This window comes from Gobius niger (genome assembly GCF_951799975.1).
Source record: "Gobius niger genome assembly, chromosome: 3".
In the NCBI taxonomy this organism is placed as follows: Eukaryota; Metazoa; Chordata; class Actinopteri; order Gobiiformes; family Gobiidae; genus Gobius; species Gobius niger.
The window spans coordinates 4,153,543-4,173,489 of record NC_136854.1 but is presented as its reverse complement, the minus strand read 5'-3'; the positions used below and the strand labels follow the sequence as shown (position 1 = coordinate 4,173,489).

General features: G+C 48.6%; 1 protein-coding gene across 1 annotated transcript in view; it reads right to left on the bottom strand.

The window, feature by feature from the left end:
• LOC306960582 (uncharacterized protein) overlaps positions 1-7,069 on the bottom strand; it is a gene marked incomplete at both ends in the record, with an annotated part of 42,487 nt that extends 35,418 nt beyond the window's left edge. Inside the window, 3 exons of the mRNA XM_079553013.1 lie at positions 338-401; positions 3,274-3,372; positions 4,911-7,069. Of these exons, the coding sequence (XP_079409139.1) occupies positions 338-401; positions 3,274-3,372; positions 4,911-7,069 (2,322 nt within the window). The remainder of the gene's footprint in view (positions 1-337; positions 402-3,273; positions 3,373-4,910) is intronic.
• Positions 7,070-19,947: the final 12,878 nt, after the last annotated feature.

The following is a 19,947-nucleotide window of genomic DNA, read 5'->3' as shown; positions in this document are numbered from 1 at the left end:
CAGACAGAGCCTGAGTCTCAGAGAAGATCAAATGACTGAGTGAAATGGACCTACTGCTCCACAGACGCTCAGCCAGCTCCTTCTGCTGCCTCCTCCTCAGGAAGTTCACAGTGATCTTCAGAAAAGCCTCTCCATCCTCATCAGGCTCTAAGCATTCTGGGTAACCTGTGCTCAGAACCTTGTGGAGCTTCTTCAGCTCCTTCTGGACAAAAGTGAAGATGTCCTCCTCCAGAATCTGCACAGACACATTAGAAACAACACAAATGCAGTCAGTGTCAGATCTGTGTGAAACAAGTCCATTCATCTGAACATCTCCAAACTTGAGTGAAGGACACACCTTAAATATGGAGTCCAGCTGAGTGTGATGTTGCTGAGCTCTGAGCTCTGGAGCCTGCTCCACTCTGTGACAGAGACACAACAAACACCTCAGGATTCAGCTGTTTCTCTCACACTTTCAGAACCTCATTAAACCACTGTCTGTCCTTGTGTTTAAACAAACTCAATCTTACAGATCTGAGGAGAAGTTCAGTGGGCTCATCATGGACCAGTTGCTCCTGAGGGACTCACAGTCTGGGCCTGGTTCAGAACCGTCTGGTCTGACGTCAACACTGGGTCTAACACAGACAAAAACATTTACCATAAACATGAAATATAACTGTGTGAAAATTAGATTCTCTTACAATGTTTTGTTTGAAATGGGACAATATAATTTATAAAACACACAGTTTAACATTGGTGAAAACACATGTAAGTAACATATGAAAATAACCATGTCTGTAAGTGAGTCATATGTTTGTGTGTCTCAACTATAAAGCTCCAAAAGTATTTATTACTTAAACCGTATGTAACGTTTCGGGCACTGGCCCGTCCTCAGACAGGTCATGTCAAACGACAACAATGTGACAAAAACGAGGCGACAACATGACAAATGACAATCACTTTTGTAGGTCTTAGCTTTCAAATGAGGCATTAGACTGTTGCTCTCCAGTTGAGAAGCTTTTGGATGTGGTTCATTCGGGTGGTAAGAGCGTTTTTCAGTCCCAGTCGGCCCTGCTCACAGCGGGGGACACGGGTCTGAGACACCAGGACGTTTGAGGACAGAGATGGAAGTGACAGAGGGATGTGGAGCTGCAGTGACGCAGATGGAGGAGAAGAAGGACTCACGGACACATCAGTGGTGAGTCGTGCTTTGGTGTCGCTGTTGTTGTGAGTAAATGGCCATAACCGAGCCCAGGGGTCTGCAACCCATCCATTTTCTTCCGCTTTATCCGGGGCCGGATCGCGGGGGCAGAAGTCTCAGCAGAGATGCCCAGACTTCCCGATCCACACACACCTCCTCCAGCTGTTCTGGGGGGACCCCGAGGCGACACCAGGCCAGCTCGGAGACATAGTCCCACCACCGTGTCCTGGGTCTTCCACGAGGCCTTGTCCCACTAGGACATGCCTGGAGCACCTCCCGCGGGAGGCGACCAGGAGGCATCCGGAATAGATGCCAGAGCCACCTCAGCTGCTCCTTTCGACGGAGCAGCAACTCTACTCCGAGCTCCCCTCGGGTAACTGAGCTCCTCACCTGATCTCGAAGGGTGCGCCCAGCCAATCAAGAGCTTTGCCCCGACTCAGCTCCCTCTTCACCACGACAGACCGATACAGCGACCGCATCACTGCTGACGCCGCACCGATCCGTCTGTCGATCTCACGCTCCATCCGTCCCTCATTGAACAAGACCCTGAACACTTGAGGTAAGGACTCCCCACCGACCTGTAGAGGGGAAGCCACCTTTTTCTGGTGGAGAACCATGGCCTCAGATTTGGAGGTGCTGATCCTCATCCCGGCCGCTACACACTCGGCTGCAAACCGCCCCAGAGCAGCTGAAGGTCCTGGTTTGTTGAAGCCAACAGAACAACATCATCCGCAAACAGCAGAGATGAGACTCTGAGGCTCCCAAACCGGACACCCTCCGGCCCCTGGCTGCGCCTAGAAATTCTGTCCATAAAAGTGATGAACAGAACTGGTGACAAAGGGCAGCCCTGGCGGAGACCAACACGCACCGGGAACAGGTCTGACTTACTGCCGGCAATGCGAAACAAGCTCCTGCTGCTCAAACAGGGAACGGACAGCCCTTAGCAGAGGGCCCCGGACCCCATACTCCCGGAGCACCCCCCACAGGGCACCACGAGGGACGCGGTCGAACGCTTTCTCCAGGTCCACAAAACACATGTGGACTGGTTGGGCGAACTCCCACAAACCCTCGAGCACCCGATGAAGGGTATAGAGCTGGTCCAGTGTGCCACGACCAGGACGAAAACCGCATTGTTCCTCCTGAATCCGAGGTTCGACTATCGGCCGGATCCTCCTCTCCAGCACCCCGGAGTAGACCTTACCGGGGAGGCTAAGGAGGGTGATTCCTCTGTAATTGGAACACACCCTCCGATCCCCCTTCTTAAAGAGATGGACCACTACCCCGGTCTGCCATTCCAGGGGCACTGTCCCCGACCGCCACGCGATGTTGCAGAGACGTGTCAACCAAGACAGTCCTACAACATCCAGAGACTTATGGTACTCAGGACGAATCTCATCCACCCCCGGAGCCACCGAGGAGCTTTCTCACCAGCTCGGTGACTTCAGCCCGGGTGATGGACGAGCCACCCTCGAGTCCCCAGCCTCTGCTACCTCTCAGGTGCCTCTCCTTGTAGATAAACTCGTTGCTGCTACAGTTGGACAAAGAGCCACTACAAGGCGGCTGAAGTGCCACTACAAGGAGGCTGAAGAGTCGCATGCGGCTCTGGAGCCGCGGGTTGACGACCCCCGCACTAGAATAAACTTATGAAAACAAAAGACACGGAGGGAAGATCAGATAATCCCTTACTGATTTCACAATGGAGAAATTCACTGTTACATTTGTCTCTCGATAAGATCTCTCAGGGTGAGCAAAAGAGACAGGAAGTGTGCAAACAGTTAAAGAGTAAAAAGATGTGTCTTATGTTCAATGAGTAAAGCAAAGATATTAAGCAGCAGGAAAAAAAAGGATCAAAATATAAAATAGCGCACATTTTAGAGCGTCTCACCTGCAACTACAGGAAACGTGTGGATGAAGTTATCGCTGCCCAAAGACACGTTTTCCTCCCACTGTTCGCTTGGTTAAGTTCAAATGGAACAAAATGACGTGCTGATGCTGCTCTGCTGAGCTTCTTTTAGCGTAAATTCAGCGTTAAAGTGATCACTTCTCACTGGGCCAGTCTCAGGAGGTCTTTGAACAGAAGAGACAAAACTCACCGCCCTGTCCTGAAGTCCAGTGGTTCGCCCATAGACCGGTCACTCCTGAGGGACTCACATCTGGGACCAGGTTCAGACGGAGGAGGTTTCTGGAGGATCCTGAGACAAAGAAGAAAACACTGTAGTGAAACACATGGGACTGTCCTGGCTCAGACTGAACACTGAGCACAGTGAGGCTGATGCACGAGACTGAGGACAGCTGTGCTTCAATCAGACATGGAGAAGCTTTACTGCACCAAGAGAGAAAGAGGAGCAGAGGAGACGTGTCTGGATGACGCCAAGATCATACATTTATTTTCTTTTGGTCAATGTTAAATTGTGCATTGTCCCTGTGAAATAAAACCAGACCATACGAGTCGCCCAAACCCAGGCGAGGCCTAGGGGGGGGCCCGAGCTGAGCCTGACCGGGCAAAACCACAGTCTTTGATCAAACTCTCTCCATAGGAGTTTATGGAAGAGCTCTCAGTCTGACCCGTCACCTGTAGGACCTGTTTGTCAAACTGTACATACACTTTAGAAAAAGACACATGTTTTTATTCAGTGTTGGAATGAACTTTTACCGTATTTTCTGGACTATAAGTCGCTCCGGAGTATACGACGCACTAGCCATAAAATGCATGTAAGAGACCATGTGCGTCTATTGCTGGTTGTGGTTGTTCGTCAACTGAGTCTTCCTCGGTCAGAAGGAATATGCAACTTCAATGGTGCAGTTTGGGGAATTTATTGAGGAGGGGTCAGGTACATGAGCTGATGATGGGTGACACAGATGTGTATGTCTGTGCGTGGATGTGTGTGTGTGTGTGGTTATCTGAAACAGAAAAACAATAAAATGTATAACATGTGGGCAGGCTGCATGCAGTTGTATAAAAATATGACCTGCAGTACCACTGAAAATCCACTAGGGGAGCGCTAACACTATAAATGAACATGCATAAATGATTGCTAAATAGTGGAAAGTGCCAAAACAGGCGAAATATACATTAAATGTAATATTTACAGATATTAACAAGTGAATGGCTTTATAAAAACAGCGGATGGCTAATTTAGAAGCGCATGTGGAGCGCTGAAGCGGGCTGCGGCAGAATAGCAGTAGACAATAACACGAGCATAACAACCTCGCCACAACTGGGCTTATAACGCTGAAATAAACACACCAGTCATGCAAAAAACTATACTTACATCTTAAGGACGCACACGACACTCATACACACGAGATTAGAGCAGGATTGACTATGGATGGCCATTCTCTGCTCCGTGGATGTTGCTCTCACCGCACAGGACCACACCAAAGTGAAAGCAACAAGCGCAACCACGAGTGAGTGAAACTACAAGAACACATGCATTCTGGTAGTATCGAGACTAGGGAGGAGATCTAAGTGGACGCATCTAGTAGTGAGGCATTTATAGATGATCCCCCAGCGTTTCTCTCTCCTACGGCCAATCTTAATCAGGTATGGTCCAAAACAGTCTACGCCTGTAGACCAGAAGGGAGGTTTGTAGAGTCTCAGCCGAGATGAGGGAAGGTCAGCCATCTTAGGCGTTGAGGGTGAGGCGCGCCATCTCCTGCAGTCCCCACACCGGTACTGATGTTTCTTAATGGCCTGGCGACCTTTGAGGATCCAGTAGGTGCGGCATACCTCTGCATACAGTCTCTCTGCACCAGGGTGGCGCGCAGCTGAACATCATAGTGCTTTATGATGAGCTGAGTCAGAGGATGATCAGGTGATAACACGACAGGGTGGATGCTGTCAGGGTCTACATCTGTAGCTTGGCGCAGGCGGCCTCCCACTCTGACCAGTCCACTGAGGCTGTCATACTCAGGGGACAGGGCACTGAGACGACAGCTCGGGCGAACAGGGTTACCCGCTTGGAGGGCTTGGAGCTCCTCTGGGAAGCTGTCCTTTTGTGCAGATTGAAGCAGCTGGGTCTCTGCCTCCAGGCGCTCACTTGCAGTGTAGGAGGTGGCAGCCACTCCATGTAAGGATTGGTGAGTGGCCAGAATCAAATCATCTAAAGATGTATACTGTGCTGTATCCGGTAGGCTTGGTGGTACAGTTGTGAGGCCACAGAAGGCAGTCTTTCGGAGTTCTTCACTGCCACATTCTGGGAACTCTGTGGGGGGCTTCGGCCAGGTGTCAGGAGTCTGTGTGAGGAAGTATGGGCCCTGTGACCAGCGGCTGGAGATCGTGAGCTCTGACAGTGGTTTCCCTCTCGTGATGTCATCGGCTGGATTATCATCAGAGTTCACATACCTCCACTGTTCCGGGGAGGTCAGCTCCTGTATCTCACAGATCCGAGTCCCCACAAAGACTTTGTACCTGCAGGAGCTGGACTGGATCCACTGGAGCACTGTAGTGGAGTCTGTCCACAGGTAGACTGAGGGAAGAGGTATTGAAAGCTCAGTTTGGAGTACCTTTGCTAGTTGGGCTCCAGTGAGCGCAGCACACAGCTCCAGTCGGGGCATCGACACCTGCTTGCGAGGCGCTACTCTGGAGCGTGCCATGATGAAGGAGGTGGAGATGTGAGCCTGCTGCTCCATGACTCTTAGGTAGGCTACAGCTCCATAGGCCTTCTCTGAGGCGTCACAGAAGATGTGAGCCTCATATGTAGCGCTGTTACTGTTGTGAGGAGGAGCGTAGCAGCGGGGGATGGTGATATGCTGGAGAGAAGACAATTCCTTTTCCCATTCGAGCCAGGACTGAAGCAGGTTTCCTTCTATGGGCTCATCCCATCCTCTCTCTGTGCTCCACAGGGCCTGCACAATGAGCTTTGCTCTCGTAGTGTAGGGGCAGATATAACCCAATGGGTCATACTGACTGGCCAGTACTTTGTAGACGTTGCGCAGTGTCACAGTTGTGTAGGCTACAGGGCGATGATTGTATCCCAGGACGTCGGTTGGGCAGTGCCAGCTGAGACCCAGTGTTGACTCCTGAGGATCAAGGCTTTTAAAGTTAAGCCACAGTTCACAGCTATCTGACCTGGCCGTGCTGGGCAGATGGGCGACCACTTCAGAGATGTTGCTAGCCCACTGGCGTATCTCAAATCCACCTTGGATAAGCAGGTCTCTCATTCTGTCAATGAGCAACTTGGCCTCTTGTGGGTCAGAAAGGGACTGCAGGCAGTTGTCTACGTAAAAGGCTGTGTGGACAGAGTCATAGATATCTTTATGTCCGTCTCTATGCTCCCTCACGTGGCTCTGAAGGGCAAAGGTAGCACAGCAGGGGCTACACGTCGTCCCAAAGGGCAGGACTCTCCACTCATATACATCTGGGGGCCTCTTTGTTTCACAGTCTCTCCATAAAAAACGCAGCAGGGGGCAGTCTTTAGGGAGTAGGCGTATCTGGTGAAACATGGCTTTTATGTCTCCGCTCACTGCCACAGGATATTGGCGGAAGCGCAGGAGTACACCCAGCAGTGTAGGGCCCAGGGTAGGTGCTGGGAGGAGGTAGTGGTTGAGGACAGTACCCTGGAACTCACAGGAGCAGTTAAAGACCACCCGGGCTTTGTTGTTGTGATGTACAATGTGGTGTGGCACATACCAAGCTTCAGCAGAGCTATGAATCTCTTCGGGAGACAGCTTCACAACATATCCAGAATCTACCAACCTTTTGATCTCCTGGCTGTATGTGAGTGCCAGGTCAGGATTCTTAGCTAGCTTACGCTCAGTGGACCTCAGAAGGCCTTTAACTACTTCAGAGGAGACGTGCATCTGTGGGAAGTCCTTCTTCCTGAGCAGGGGAGTGGCATATCGCTCTACACCATCCACAGCTACTCTGGTGGTATTGGCCTCTAACATGGCTATGGCCTCCCTGTCCTCCTTTGAGCGTGTGACGTCCTTCTCAGGTCGGTGGAGGCATATCGCTCTACACCATCCACAGCTACTCTGGTGGTATTGGCCTCTAACATGGCTATGGCCTCTCTGTCCTCCTTTGAGCGTGTGACGTCCTTCTCAGGTCGGTGGAGGGGAGCGTCTAATTGCCACAGACGCTGTACATCCTGTTGAAGGGCAATGGCAGGAGAAAGGCATGATATGTTGAGGCAGTGTGCCTCCCCCTGTTGTGTGGGCAGACTGCAGCTCGGACCCTGGATGGCGCACCCGAGCTTGGTGCAGACAGTGACAGGTCCTTGAGCTGGGCCGAACAGGACGGGACGGACAGGAGTTATGAGGTGAGCATTGTCAGAGCCGATTAACACAAGTGGCTGTATATGGTTGAATCCTTCAAGCTGCACTCGCTGTAGGTGATGATACTTCTCCTTTAAGAGCTCCATGGGACATGACTGTTCAGCTAGGCAGAGCTGTTGAGCGGTAAAAGCATGTGTTATCTTGTAGCGTGTTTTCGGCTTGGCCTTTGGGGACACCTGGAAAGAGACATAGCCTCCATTTATCTGGATCACATCTTGACGAATAGTGCGCAGAGACAGAGTTTCCTCCTCCTGGTTCAAGCCTAACGATTTGACAGCAGCAGGGAGTATAATTGTTTTTTGTCTGAGCCACCATCAAGGAGAGCATATGTGTCCAGAGATTTCCTTTGATGGTGTAACTGTATGGGCACAACCTTGAGCATTACACGGCCAGAGTGACCGAGAGGATCCAAAAACACTCTGCTGGTGCTCACTGTTAGGATATTCGGGTCCCTCCTTTTAGCTTCAGCCAGGTCATGAAGCACTAATAAGTGCTGTTCTCCACATGTGCTGCACGGCTTCTTGAGAGTGCACTGCTCGGGGGGGGGTGTTTACGGCCACAGCGCCAACATTTGGATTTTTCTTTAATCCAAGAGGCTACAGCTTTGAGGTCTAGCTTCTTAAAGTCTACACAGCCACTGAGGTAGTGCTCTGTTGCCCCTCTCTGGGCGTAGTCTGTCTGAAGGCTGCGGCTGAGTGGCTTGCCGTGATAACTGTAGGACTTGAGATTTGCACTCGAGCCATTCGGAGAGGTCATACATGCTGTATGTGCAACTGCTGCCAGTGCGTATGATGCCACGTGTGATACAGTACTCAATGAAACTGTCTCTGTAGGTAGGGGGAAGCTTAGCGAGTAGCTTGTCTACATGTGAACCACAATGAAGCTCACTAGCTGCAACATCGTCCATAGTACTGAGGAGGCCCACCAGGCTGGACACCGACAGGGAGAAATCTTCAAAGGCTTGAGGGTCACCTGCCTTAATAGGAGAGCAGTTAAGTATAGCACTCAGTTCACTCTGCACTAACTGCCTTGGCTGCCCACATCTCTACTCCAAAGCTCTCATTGCACTAGTGTAGGGAGTGCGGACATGAATATAGCGCCTGGCCACTTGTAACGCACATGGATGCTCTAAATGGTCTAGCAGAATGTGATATTTATACTCCTCTGTGAGATGAGCATGTGGCCCAAGTAGGCTGTCCAGTCCTTTCTTCAGTAATGCAAAGTCACTCTCTCTGCCTGATTTGAATGTCACCAGTCAAGGCTTCGGGATGTCATATGAAGATGCTACGATCATCTCCATCAGGTTTGGCTGGGTAACTTCTGCTGCAGGAGGTACGGCGGCTTGTGCAGTAAATGCAGCAGGCAGTGGGGGGTAGGCAGAGGCTGATGGATAGGCAGCAGAGTAGTAGCTGGCAGAATCAGGCGGTGGAGCTGCATAAAACTTACTATAGGTCTGCGGCGCTGATATCCCCGGTGGTGGCTGATGCAGTGATGCCGCTGAAGCTGCAGAGAAGTCATGGGATTGTGCAGAAAGTACCTGAGTGGAGCTGCTTGGAGGCTGCAGGTGTTGGTACTGACGGTATAGGGGGTCGGCCTGACGTGGTTCAAGCCTCCCAAACTGCACTGGTTGGGCATCTTGATTGACAGGTTGTAGAGCAGGTTGAATCACATGACTCATTCTAGCGGGCGGAGCAGGTAGCGGTGCCGGCTGGATACCTGGATGGACTACAGGGATTCTCAGCTGGGGAGCAGGCTGTGGTGCGGGCCGTGATGCAGACAGACCTGCGGGCTGAAATGCAGTATTAACCCTGGGCTGCAATACAGGCATTGTCACTGGCGGTGGCTGAAGCACAGGCTGAGGTACTGGCACTGCGCCTGGCTGCTGTGCAGGTTGAGCTATAGGGTTCAGTGACAGCGGCACTGGCTGAATATTTGGAGCAGGCTGAATAACAGGTGTTACTCCTGATTGAGGTGCAGGCTGAATAATGGGGCTTAAAGGTATTGGAGCTGGCCTTGGTGCTGAATGGAGAATGGGGCTTACATTTTGCAGTGGTGCAGATGCAGCAGGTTCTACCGGCCTTAACAGGTTTACAGGCGTTTCCTGCCTCGCTGCTGGTGCCAGGACGTGTAGCTGATCTGTAGTATGGATGCTGCGCATGCCCACAGTGCTAGGCGGTGGTGCTTGAAGTACTCTGGAGCATCACTCTGAGGAGGGAGAGGGCTGCAGGACTTGCATGCTCGTTCCAGTTGTTCCACACGCTTGGTTAAGGCACCACTGGTCTCCTTCATAGTGATTTGTATCTCATTCATTGTTTTCAGTACACTGCCTCCATTCTCTTCCATCTTTTCTTCTCCTCCTTCTCCTCCTTATCAGATTCCTCTGAACTGCTATTGGTTGAAGACTCTGTCTCCTCTGGATCAGGTAGGTCATGCTCATAATCCGCCAGATGTCCTGGAAGCTTCCTGCTTTCGCTTGGACGGAGACTATGCGTTGGACTTTTATCCTGAGGAACATTATCTTGTGGAGTTGCCATCTTGACTCAGCCAATAAACATCCGGCTCGAGGGACCACTTGTAAGAGACCATGTGCGTCTATTGCTGGTTGTGGTTGTTCGTCAACTGAGTCTTCCTCGGTCAGAAGGAATATGCAACTTCAATGGTGCAGTTTGGGGAATTTATTGAGGAGGGGTCAGGTACATGAGCTGATGATGGGTGACACAGATGTGTATGTCTGTGCGTGGATGTGTGTGTGTGTGGTTATCTGAAACAGAAAAACAATAAAATGTATATTAATAACAGCAGTTGTATAAAAATATGACCTGCAGTACCACTGAAAATCCACTAGGGGGAGCGCTAACACTATAAATCAGGGGTCACCAACGTGGTGCCCGCGGGCACCCAGGGGCCCTTTGGGGCGTGTCCAGTAGCCCTTTGGACTTTTTCTAAAGTGTAAAACACTTCATTTTCTTGAATCTAATTCTTAAAATTACAGTTATTTCAGTTCTTGTGACTCAGTATGAGTTTAAAATAAAGCTATTTTAACGTAATATGGGATCAATATCCTATAAGTGAACAGTGCACGTTTAGGTCTTTAGGATTTGTTTTTAACTGGTAGCCCTCGAACAACTTAATGCTCTTAAAGTAGCCCTCAGCTGAAATAAGGTTGGTGACCCCTGCTATAAATGAACATGCATAAATGATTGCTAAATAGTGGAAAGTGCCAAAACAGGCGAAATATACATTAAATGTAATATTTACAGATATTTACAAGTGAATGGCTTTATAAAAACAGCGGATGGCTAATTTAGAAGCGCATGTGGAGCGCTGAAGCGGGCTGCGGCAGAATAGCAGTAGACAATAACACGAGCATAACAACCTCGCCACAACTGGGCTTATAACGCTGAAATAAACACACCAGTCATGCAAAAAACTATACTTACATCTTAAGGACGCACACGACACTCATACACACGAGATTAGAGCAGGATTGACTCTAAGCAACAAACGCAACCACGAGTGAGTGAAACTACAAGAACACATGCATTATGGGTAATGTAGTCTATGTCAGGGCACGGACTTTTAACAATGCCTAATGAGAAAAAAACAACAGGCTGAATAGGCGTACGGTTTGCCAACGGGGGTCAGCCCAATGTTCCCCGGGTCCGATGTTCTCCCGTACATATGGACCCTCCAAACGCCGGAGGGCCCAGTGTTCCCCAACTGTGCGTCTTCATGCGCCTTACAATTAAAGTTCCATTCCCGCTCCTAACTCTCAGCAGGTTATTTCTGATGGCTGCACTGCAGCCTTATACACATTAAATTAGGGGTCTTTTTATGAATGGGGCGACATGCATTGCGTCCTCCCTCCTCTCCCTGTGCCGCTGCCTGTCATACACGCATTACGCACAGTGCTTTGGCCATCAGACGCTCTGAGAGGCACCACTGAGGCCACTGAGACTGAATGACGCTGAACTGTATTTGCACCGCTGTTTTTTGACATAAAAACGATCCATAGCCTATATTAAATGAGAACGCTGAGGAAGCGCAGCAAAGGAAAAGTGATCGGGGTTCATGGCACAATTACGCGGCTCCGCAGGTGTACCTGTGAACACCCAATTTTGTCCAAGCCCACCCGACGGCCCTGATCATTCAGTGTTCACTGCCTCTCCAGGACAGAGACATCTGCGCGGTCTGCACCTTGGTCTGCAGCACATCTGGCTGTCTCTGTGCAGATGTTGCATTGTGCGCTCTGTTCGGAAAACTGTAACTGTTCCTTGTGCCTCGACTCGACCCTTCTTGCCTCCGCCGTGACAGGCTAACGTAGTGTTGGGGCATGAGTAGCCTACTTATATTTGCTGATGATTGTTTTACGTTTTGCCTGATGAATGAAGAGCGCTGCATTATGCCTGTGCGTAAGTCTACCCTGATTGCATGCAGCGTTGGCACAGGTTTCTTTTAGTCTACTCGTCTTCCTCAGCGTTATAACTGCAATAATAAAACATTAGCACAAACACTGTTTAATTGTTTAAAAAAGCTCTTCACAGTCGCCTCAGTGTGGGGACATTTGAAGGCAGACGCACAGTGCCTAATGAGCATAGGCAGTGGCATTGAGAGAGGAGTGAGGACGCAATATGGATTATAAATAAACATAATAATAATAAACTGCGAGACGCAGAACGTATGTGAACACCGAACACTGCGGCCGCGTTAACCGGTAGCATCAGAACAAAGCAGTAAACACAATAATGGGCGCCGTGGTGAAGTTGGTTGGATATTGGATATTCGGCAGATATTCAGAGCGGGGAGCGATGGGGCCGTAAGCCGGCCTGAGAGGAGTGCGGAGCGGACATGCGCTACTACGAGTGTTGGTTATTTCTCCGCCCATACTTTTCGTTATTATGAAAGTGATTATAAAAAACAACTTAATGGCCAAATACTACAATAAATTAATAAATACGTCAAAAACATGAAAATGGAAGATTATGACCATGGGCCAAAGCCATTTAAATTTCAGTGTAATTGTTTTAAATAAGTTTTATCATTATTTTTACAGTAACATGTGTTTTTGCTCAATAGCTTTGAGGAATTTGAATTTGAATTTGTACTAGCTCTAGGCTATGGGGCTCAGGCCATGACATTCAGAATAAAACTTTGTACTGTTTTTTTCAGGGATTTTTGATGGAAAATTATGGGTTTTTCCTCAATAGCTTTTAGGGCATTTGACCCAGTGGCCCCAAACTACTTTACAAAAGTAGTTCTACCTCTAGGCTATGGGACTCAGGCCATGAAATTTTGCTTAGACGCTTCTACTTTTTTTTTTTTACAACTATTTTACTCAGAAAATATGGGGTTTTCCTCAATAGCTTTTAGGGCATTTGACCTAGCCATCCCAAACCTCGATAAAATATTAGTTCAAGCTCTAGGCTATGGGGCTCAGGCCTTAATATTCAGTTTAAAAGCTATTACAATTGTTTTTTGACCAAAAATATGAGTTTTTCCTCAATAGCTTTTAGGGCATTTGACCCAGTCACCCAAAACCCCTATAAAATATGCTAGCTATATACTAGCTCTGGGCTAAGGAGGGGAGGGGTACTTTATGGTGCTCCGACTGGGGACTCCATTGTTCTACTGGAGGACTTCAACGCCCACGTGGGTAACAACAGTGAGACCTGGGTGGGAGTGATTGGGAGGAACGGCCTCCCCGATCTGAACCCGAGTGGTGTTCTGTTATTGGACTTCTGTGCTAGTCACGGTTTGTCCATAACGAACACCATGTTCGAGCACAAGGGTGTCCATAAGTGCACGTGGCACCAGGACACCCTAGGCAGGAGGTCGATGATCGACTTTGTAGTTGTGTCGTCTGATCTCCAGCCGCGTGTCTCGGACACTCGGGTGAAGAGAGGGGCTGAGCTGTCAACTGATCACCACCTGGTGGTGAGCTGGATCCGCTGGCAGGGGAGGAAGCCGGTCAGACCTGGCAGGCTCAAGCGTGTTGTGAGGGTCTGTTGGGAACGTCTGGTGGATCCCTCTGTCGGTGGGTTCTTCAACTCCCACCTCCGGAAGAGCTTCACCCAGATTCCTCCTCCATTGTCGATGCGGCTGCTCGTAGTTGTGGCCGTAAGGTCTCTGGTGCCTGTCGCGGTGGCAATCCCCGAACCCGGTGGTGGCGCCCGGAAGTAAGGGATGCCGTCAAGCTGAAGAAGGAGTCCTACCTGGCCTTGTTGGCTTGTGGGACTCCTGAGGCAGCTGAGAGGTACCGGCAGGCGTGCTGCAGCCCGTGCGGTCACAGAGGCAAAAACTCGGGTCCGGGAGGAGTTCGGAGAAGCCATGGAGGAAGACTATCGGTCGGCCTCGAGGAGATTCTGGCAAACCATCCGGCACCTCAGGAGGGGGAAGCAGTGCTTCACCAACACTGTTTACAGTGCGGGTGGGGGGCTGCTGACCTCGACTGGGGATGTCGTCGGACGGTGGAAGGAGTACTTCGAGGACCTCCTCAATCCCGTCGTCACGTCTCCCAAAGCGGAAGCAGAGGCTGGGGACTCGGAGGTGGGCTCGCCCATCACCCGGGCTGAAGTCACCGAGGTGGTGAGAAAGCTCCTTGGTGGCAAGGCTCCGGGGGTGGATGAGATTCGCCCTGAGTACCTTAAGTCTCTGGATGTTGTAGGACTGTCTTGGCTGACACGTCTCTGCAACATCACGTGGCGGTCGGGGACTCTTTAAGAAGGGGGATCGGAGGGTGTGTTCCAATTACAGAGGGATCACCCTCCTCAGCCTCCCCGGTAAGGTCTACTCCAGGGTGCTGGAGAGGAGGATCCGGCCGATAGTCGAACCTTGGATCCAGGAGGAACAATGCGGTTTTCGTCCTGGTCGTGGCACACTGGACCAGCTCTGTACCCTTCATCGGGTGCTTGAGGGTTCGTGGGAGTTCGCCCAACCAGGCCAAATGTGTTTTGTGGATCTGGAGAAAGCGTTCGACCGTGTCCCTCGTGGTGCCCTGTGGGGGGTGCTCCGGGAGTAGGCACAGCCAGGGGCCGGAGGGTGTCCGGTTTGGGAGCCTCAGAGTCTCATCTCTGCTGTTTGCGGATGATGTTGTTCTGATGGCTTCAACAAACCAGGACCTTCAGCTGCTCTGGGGCGGTTTGCAGCCGAGTGTGTAGCGGCCGGAATGACGATCAGCACCTCCAAATCCGAGGCCATGGTTCTCCACCAGAAAAAGGTGGCTTCCCCTCTTCAGGTCGGTGGGGAGTCCTTACCTCAAGTGGAGGAGTTCAAGTATCTCGGGGTCTTGTTCTCAGTGAGGGACGGATGGAGCGTGAGATCGACAGACGGATCGGTGCGGCGTCAGCAGTGATGCGGTCGCTGTATCGGTCTGTCGTGGTGAAGAGGGAGCTGAGTCGGGGCAAAGCTCTCGATTTACCGATCAATTTACGTTCCCGCCCTCACCTATGGTCATGAGATTTGGGTAATGACCGAAAGGACAAGATCGCGAATACAAGCGGCCGAAATGAGTTTCCTTCGCAGGGTGGCTGGGGGTGAGGAGCTCAGTTACCCGGGAGGAGCTCGGAGTAGAGTCGCTGCTCCTTCACGTCGAAAGGAGCCAGCTGAGGTGGCCTGGTGTCGCCTCGGGGTCAGAACAGCTGGAGGAGGTGTGCGTGGATCGGAAAGTCTGGGCATCTCTGCTGAGACTGCTGCCCCCGCGACCCGGCCCCGGATAAAGCGAAAGAAAAAGGATGGATGGATGGATGGATGGCTAAGGAGCTCAGGCCATGAAATTCTGTGTAGAAGCCATCCATCCATTCATTGTGTTCCACTTCTCCGTTGCCGGGTCGTGGGGGGTAGTTGTTGGAGACACCCAACCTCCTCCAGGTGGTGGGTCCATAGAAGGACAGCCTCACGATTCTAGCTGGGCCTGTTGGTCTCTCATAAGGAGCTTCTGAACCGCTCTTTGTTTGACCCGTCACCTTGGACCTGTTTGCCATGGGAGAGCCATCCAAGGGCACAAAGCACGCGACAGAGATCCCAGGATCATTTGGGAACTCAAACCCTCCACCACATTAAGGTGGCAGTTCCAGGAGGAGCTGCTTAGAAGCGTCAACTGTATTTTAAAAGGTTTTCCTCAAAAATGTTTTTTTTTTCTCCTCGTTAGCATTTGGGGCATTTGAACCAGTTACTCCAAACTACTTTAAAATATTAGTAACACCAAAGAAACGCAGGGCGCATGCACTTATAGAAGATTAATTTAAAAAATGGGTATTTCTTTTTATGATTTTACAGTGAAAGTTTACTTTTTTCTAATCATATTTTCAGGTATGAGTTCCATTACTACAAACATTAACCCAAAGAACAACAGTTGTTTACTGTCAAACAAATGAAACAATCACAGCAAAACATTTTCCAGCCTTAAATATAGTACAATTATCTGTCCATGTCTTCATTTGCAGAGGCAGCAGAACCAGTCTTTGGTTTTGGCCACATTAAATTCCTGCTCGGTCATTGATGTACAGGAAGTGTGACACCAGGGGCCTTATTGGTGTAGCTACAGTGCGCAAGTGGTCCAAGGCACTGCTCAGGGAGATTGTGTGTTTGCTCAGACCAGACACATGAAAAATTAGAGGGAACATTGTTGCTCTGCTATTTGTAATGCACCCGACTTGTCGTTTTCTTATGCTAGGCCTATAGAATTGGATGTGGATGTCTGTGTTAATTGTAAGTTACGCTTTAACTTTGTAGGGTGATGCTTTTATCATGAGAATGGACCCCAGGAAGAGCATTCTTTGCATTGGAAAGACTAGTGCGAATCTTTAAAAAGTCGAGGAAACCAGTTTGAAGAGGTCACGTTTTAAAAAGTGTATTAAAACATTATTTTCTTCAGGAATGAAGTAGACTGAAATGAGCATGAGCAACGAATCACAACATTTGATGCAAAAGGAACTGTGTACTTTTACAAACCATCGTTGTCCTCATAGCATTGTCGCTCTCTGAAGCCTTTGAAACGGAAAGCAAGAATGATCCTGCTGTACCAAGTTTGTGCTTTCATCTCTGGACATGAGTCTGACCAACTGGGTTTAGGTCTAAAGCTCGGGTCACATGCCCTTCAGACACAATGCTGTCTTTACGGACCAGCACTACATTTTTATTGATGAAATATAACAGTATTATGCCAATCTTAGACACAGAGTGCACTCTTCAGTGTGTCAAATGCATGGTCTAAAAACTATAGAGAACAAACCCATAGGCACATTTCTCTGGAAAAATAATAGTAATAGTTTCCAAGTGGAATTTAGTGCCTAAGACCCATAGCCCAGAGCTTGACTGGGTCAAATGCCCTAAAAGCTATTGAGGAAAAACACACATTTTCTAAGTAAAACACTTGTAAAATACAGTAGAAGTGTTTATTCTGAATTTCATGGCCTGAGCCCCATGGCCCAGAGCTAGTACAAATATTTTATAGTAGTTTGGGGTGACTGGGTCAAATGTCTTAAAAGCTATTGTCCTCAATAAAACCCATACTTTTCCATCAAAAATCCCTGAAAAAACAGTACAAACTTTTATTCTAAATGTCATGGCCTGAGCCCCATAGCCTAGAGGTAGTACTACTTTTGTAAAGTGGTTTGGGGTGACTGGGTCAAATTCCTCAAAAGCTACTGAGCAAAAACACTTACTGTACTGTAAAAATAATGATAAAAAATATTTAAAACAATTACACTGAAATTTAAATGGCTTTGGCCCATGGTCATAATTTTCCATTTTCATGTTTTTGACGTATTTATTAATTTATTGTATTATTTGGCCATTAAGTTGTTTTTTATAATCACTTTCATAATAACGAAAAATATGGGCGGAGAAATAACCAACATGTAGTAGCGCATGTCTGCTCCGCACTGCTCTCAGGCCGGCTTACGGCCCCATCGCTCCCCGCTCTGAATATCTGCCGAATATCCAATATCCAACCAACTTCACCACGGTATAATGGGCGTTGTTTTAGCAGTATTTTTCCCACCAATTTAACAGCCAATAAACGCTTCAATATTTTCTATGGAATTCCAATATTTGTACGAGAAACACAATTAAACAATAAATTGTGTTTTTCCAAATGTATTTTGAGACGGAATAACCACTGATCGAAGGCTACACGGTCTGTCCGTGGGGCGCGTCATGCGTGTCCATTATGCGTAAAAGTGCAGTGCCCTCAGCGAAACCGCGTGTTTGGAAAAAACTAAAGGCTAACAAATGCAGCTATAGTTTCAATCATCTTCAAATTTTTATTCAGTCAAAGTTGTCAAATGGCAGATGCCCGGGAGAGAGCGGGGGGAGAGCTGGATAACATGCCCAAAGTTAGCCCACATAGACACTTGCTGATATTTCCTCAATAATCACAGAAGTTGGCGCGGATCATATGCCATCTTAGGTGGAGGAAAAAATGCGAACATCAAAGGGCGCATGCGGGGAACAGCGGGACTTGTCTCATGGTTGAAGTCCCTATGTTCCCCGGGTCCGATGTTCCACCACTTGTATTGACGGGGGAACATCGGTACGCACCCTTGCTAACGTGACACATAACACAACAAACTAAATAGGTGTCTCTTATGTTAACGTGGTTGTGGGTAAAGGCACGCACATCCGCAGTTCTAAACAAGTGTGCAGGATCGAGAAATGAAAAATGTCACAAAAACAATAAAAGATCCGCACAAATTAGTCGCTCCCAACCTTATTTAATGCTCACCAAGTTTTGTGACGTTTCGGGCCTTAGCCCTTCTTCTTCTCGTTATGTTAAAGTCACATAAACAGTTCAGATACTAAAGCATAAGGAACAGACCTCTGCACCGGTGACAAACCTCTCCCACCAGCATGTTTTTCAAGCTCTCATTTGCAAAGTCGTTCCTCTAAATGTGGCTCGAGTTTTTAGCCCGTGATCAGCTTTGTTTTGTTTTCTTCTAAGAGTAACCTCCGCTTCTCGCTCAGCCTAACTTTCTTTCTGCTGCTCGATTAGCCTGCAGTGCCCCCTAGTGGCAAAATTAAGTAATTGATTAACAAAAAAAAATCCATCTATTAGTTGCTCCGGAGTATAGGCGTCTCCCAGTCATGTGACTAGAAATGCAAGACGCGCGACATTTTGAAGGGAAACAAAAATGGCGAATGCAACAGAAAACAATCGCTATTCCACACGATTATGCAGCGTTTTTTCACCTACATCTGTTACGACTCACTTACAAGGAAATGCGGCACTTCGATTTGCAAACAAACTGTCATTGTTGGATATTACAGACCCAGACACGCTTCCGGCCCAGTTATTTACTGACGTGAAGTTCTCGGTCAACATACCTTCACTCGAGTTTGGCGATATTTACATAGTACATAGTTTCTTGATAGACTTTCCGTCTTCATACACAGGAAAATCATTAAAAGCATAAAAGCCTTTCTGCATACAGATATTTTGAGTCAGGATGGGTATCGAGTTCATCTGGCAACCAAAAAGAAAGGATATTCTCATTGTCATGATAAGGTAAGTTACTTGACACCTCGCTAAACCAGCAGGATAATAATACTGTAAAACACATTGAATTGGGCACCCAGCTCGTTGTATAGATAGCTTAGCCTGGCTAACGCCAGACTAAAATCACAAGTGCAGTTCAAAATTATTCGAGCGCACACAGCAGTCTGGCGTTAGCCAGGTTATAGATCGCTCTTTCACAGATTAACGAACAGTAAATCTCAAATTGACAGTAAATCCCTCTATGCTACTGCAGTTTTCAATAGGCTAATCATTTGATGAGATATCCGATTGAAAAGTACAATGAGACCCATTAAAAGAGTAAAGACATGAGAAATCTTTTTTTTTCACTAATCAGTCCTGAAAAGAATCAGATCCATCTATCTCTACTATAATGATGTACTAAAGGCCCTAATGAATAAGTGTGTGAGTGGTGGTAGTGGCGTAGATCAGCAGCCTCTCTTCAGTCAGTCTAACCCCAGAGGCGGCTGTGGCTACAATAGTGGCTTACCACCACTGAGTCTGGAGTGGATGAATCATGTGTACAGCAGCACTGTGAGAGACTCGGTCACAGGCTTGTAAAGCACATTCTAAGTGTAAAACATTGTGATTATTATTGGAGCTGTGACTCTTCACTGACATCAGGAGCAGGTCTGTGGACACTGAGGCAGCAGAGACTTTAATCCTGACTCTGGAGAACAGTGGAGGACCTCACCTCTCAGCTTTGGGCTCCGTGTCCTCCATCATGTGTCCAGCTCTGAGACGCTGCTTCAGCCCAAACGGATCTGGGGAAATAAGGTGCATGTTTGTTTAGCCTCTAAACGCACGTTCAGAGAAGAAAATGACAAATCTCCTTCTCTTCCTGTTTCTGGGCTGTAGCAAACTCAGTTCACACAGACTTTAGGAGGTTCTACAGTGTTTCAGGAACAGGAGCTTCATTCCTTGATCTAATCCAGGAGGAGGCTATTTCAAAGTTCATTCAATAAATAATAATATTCTT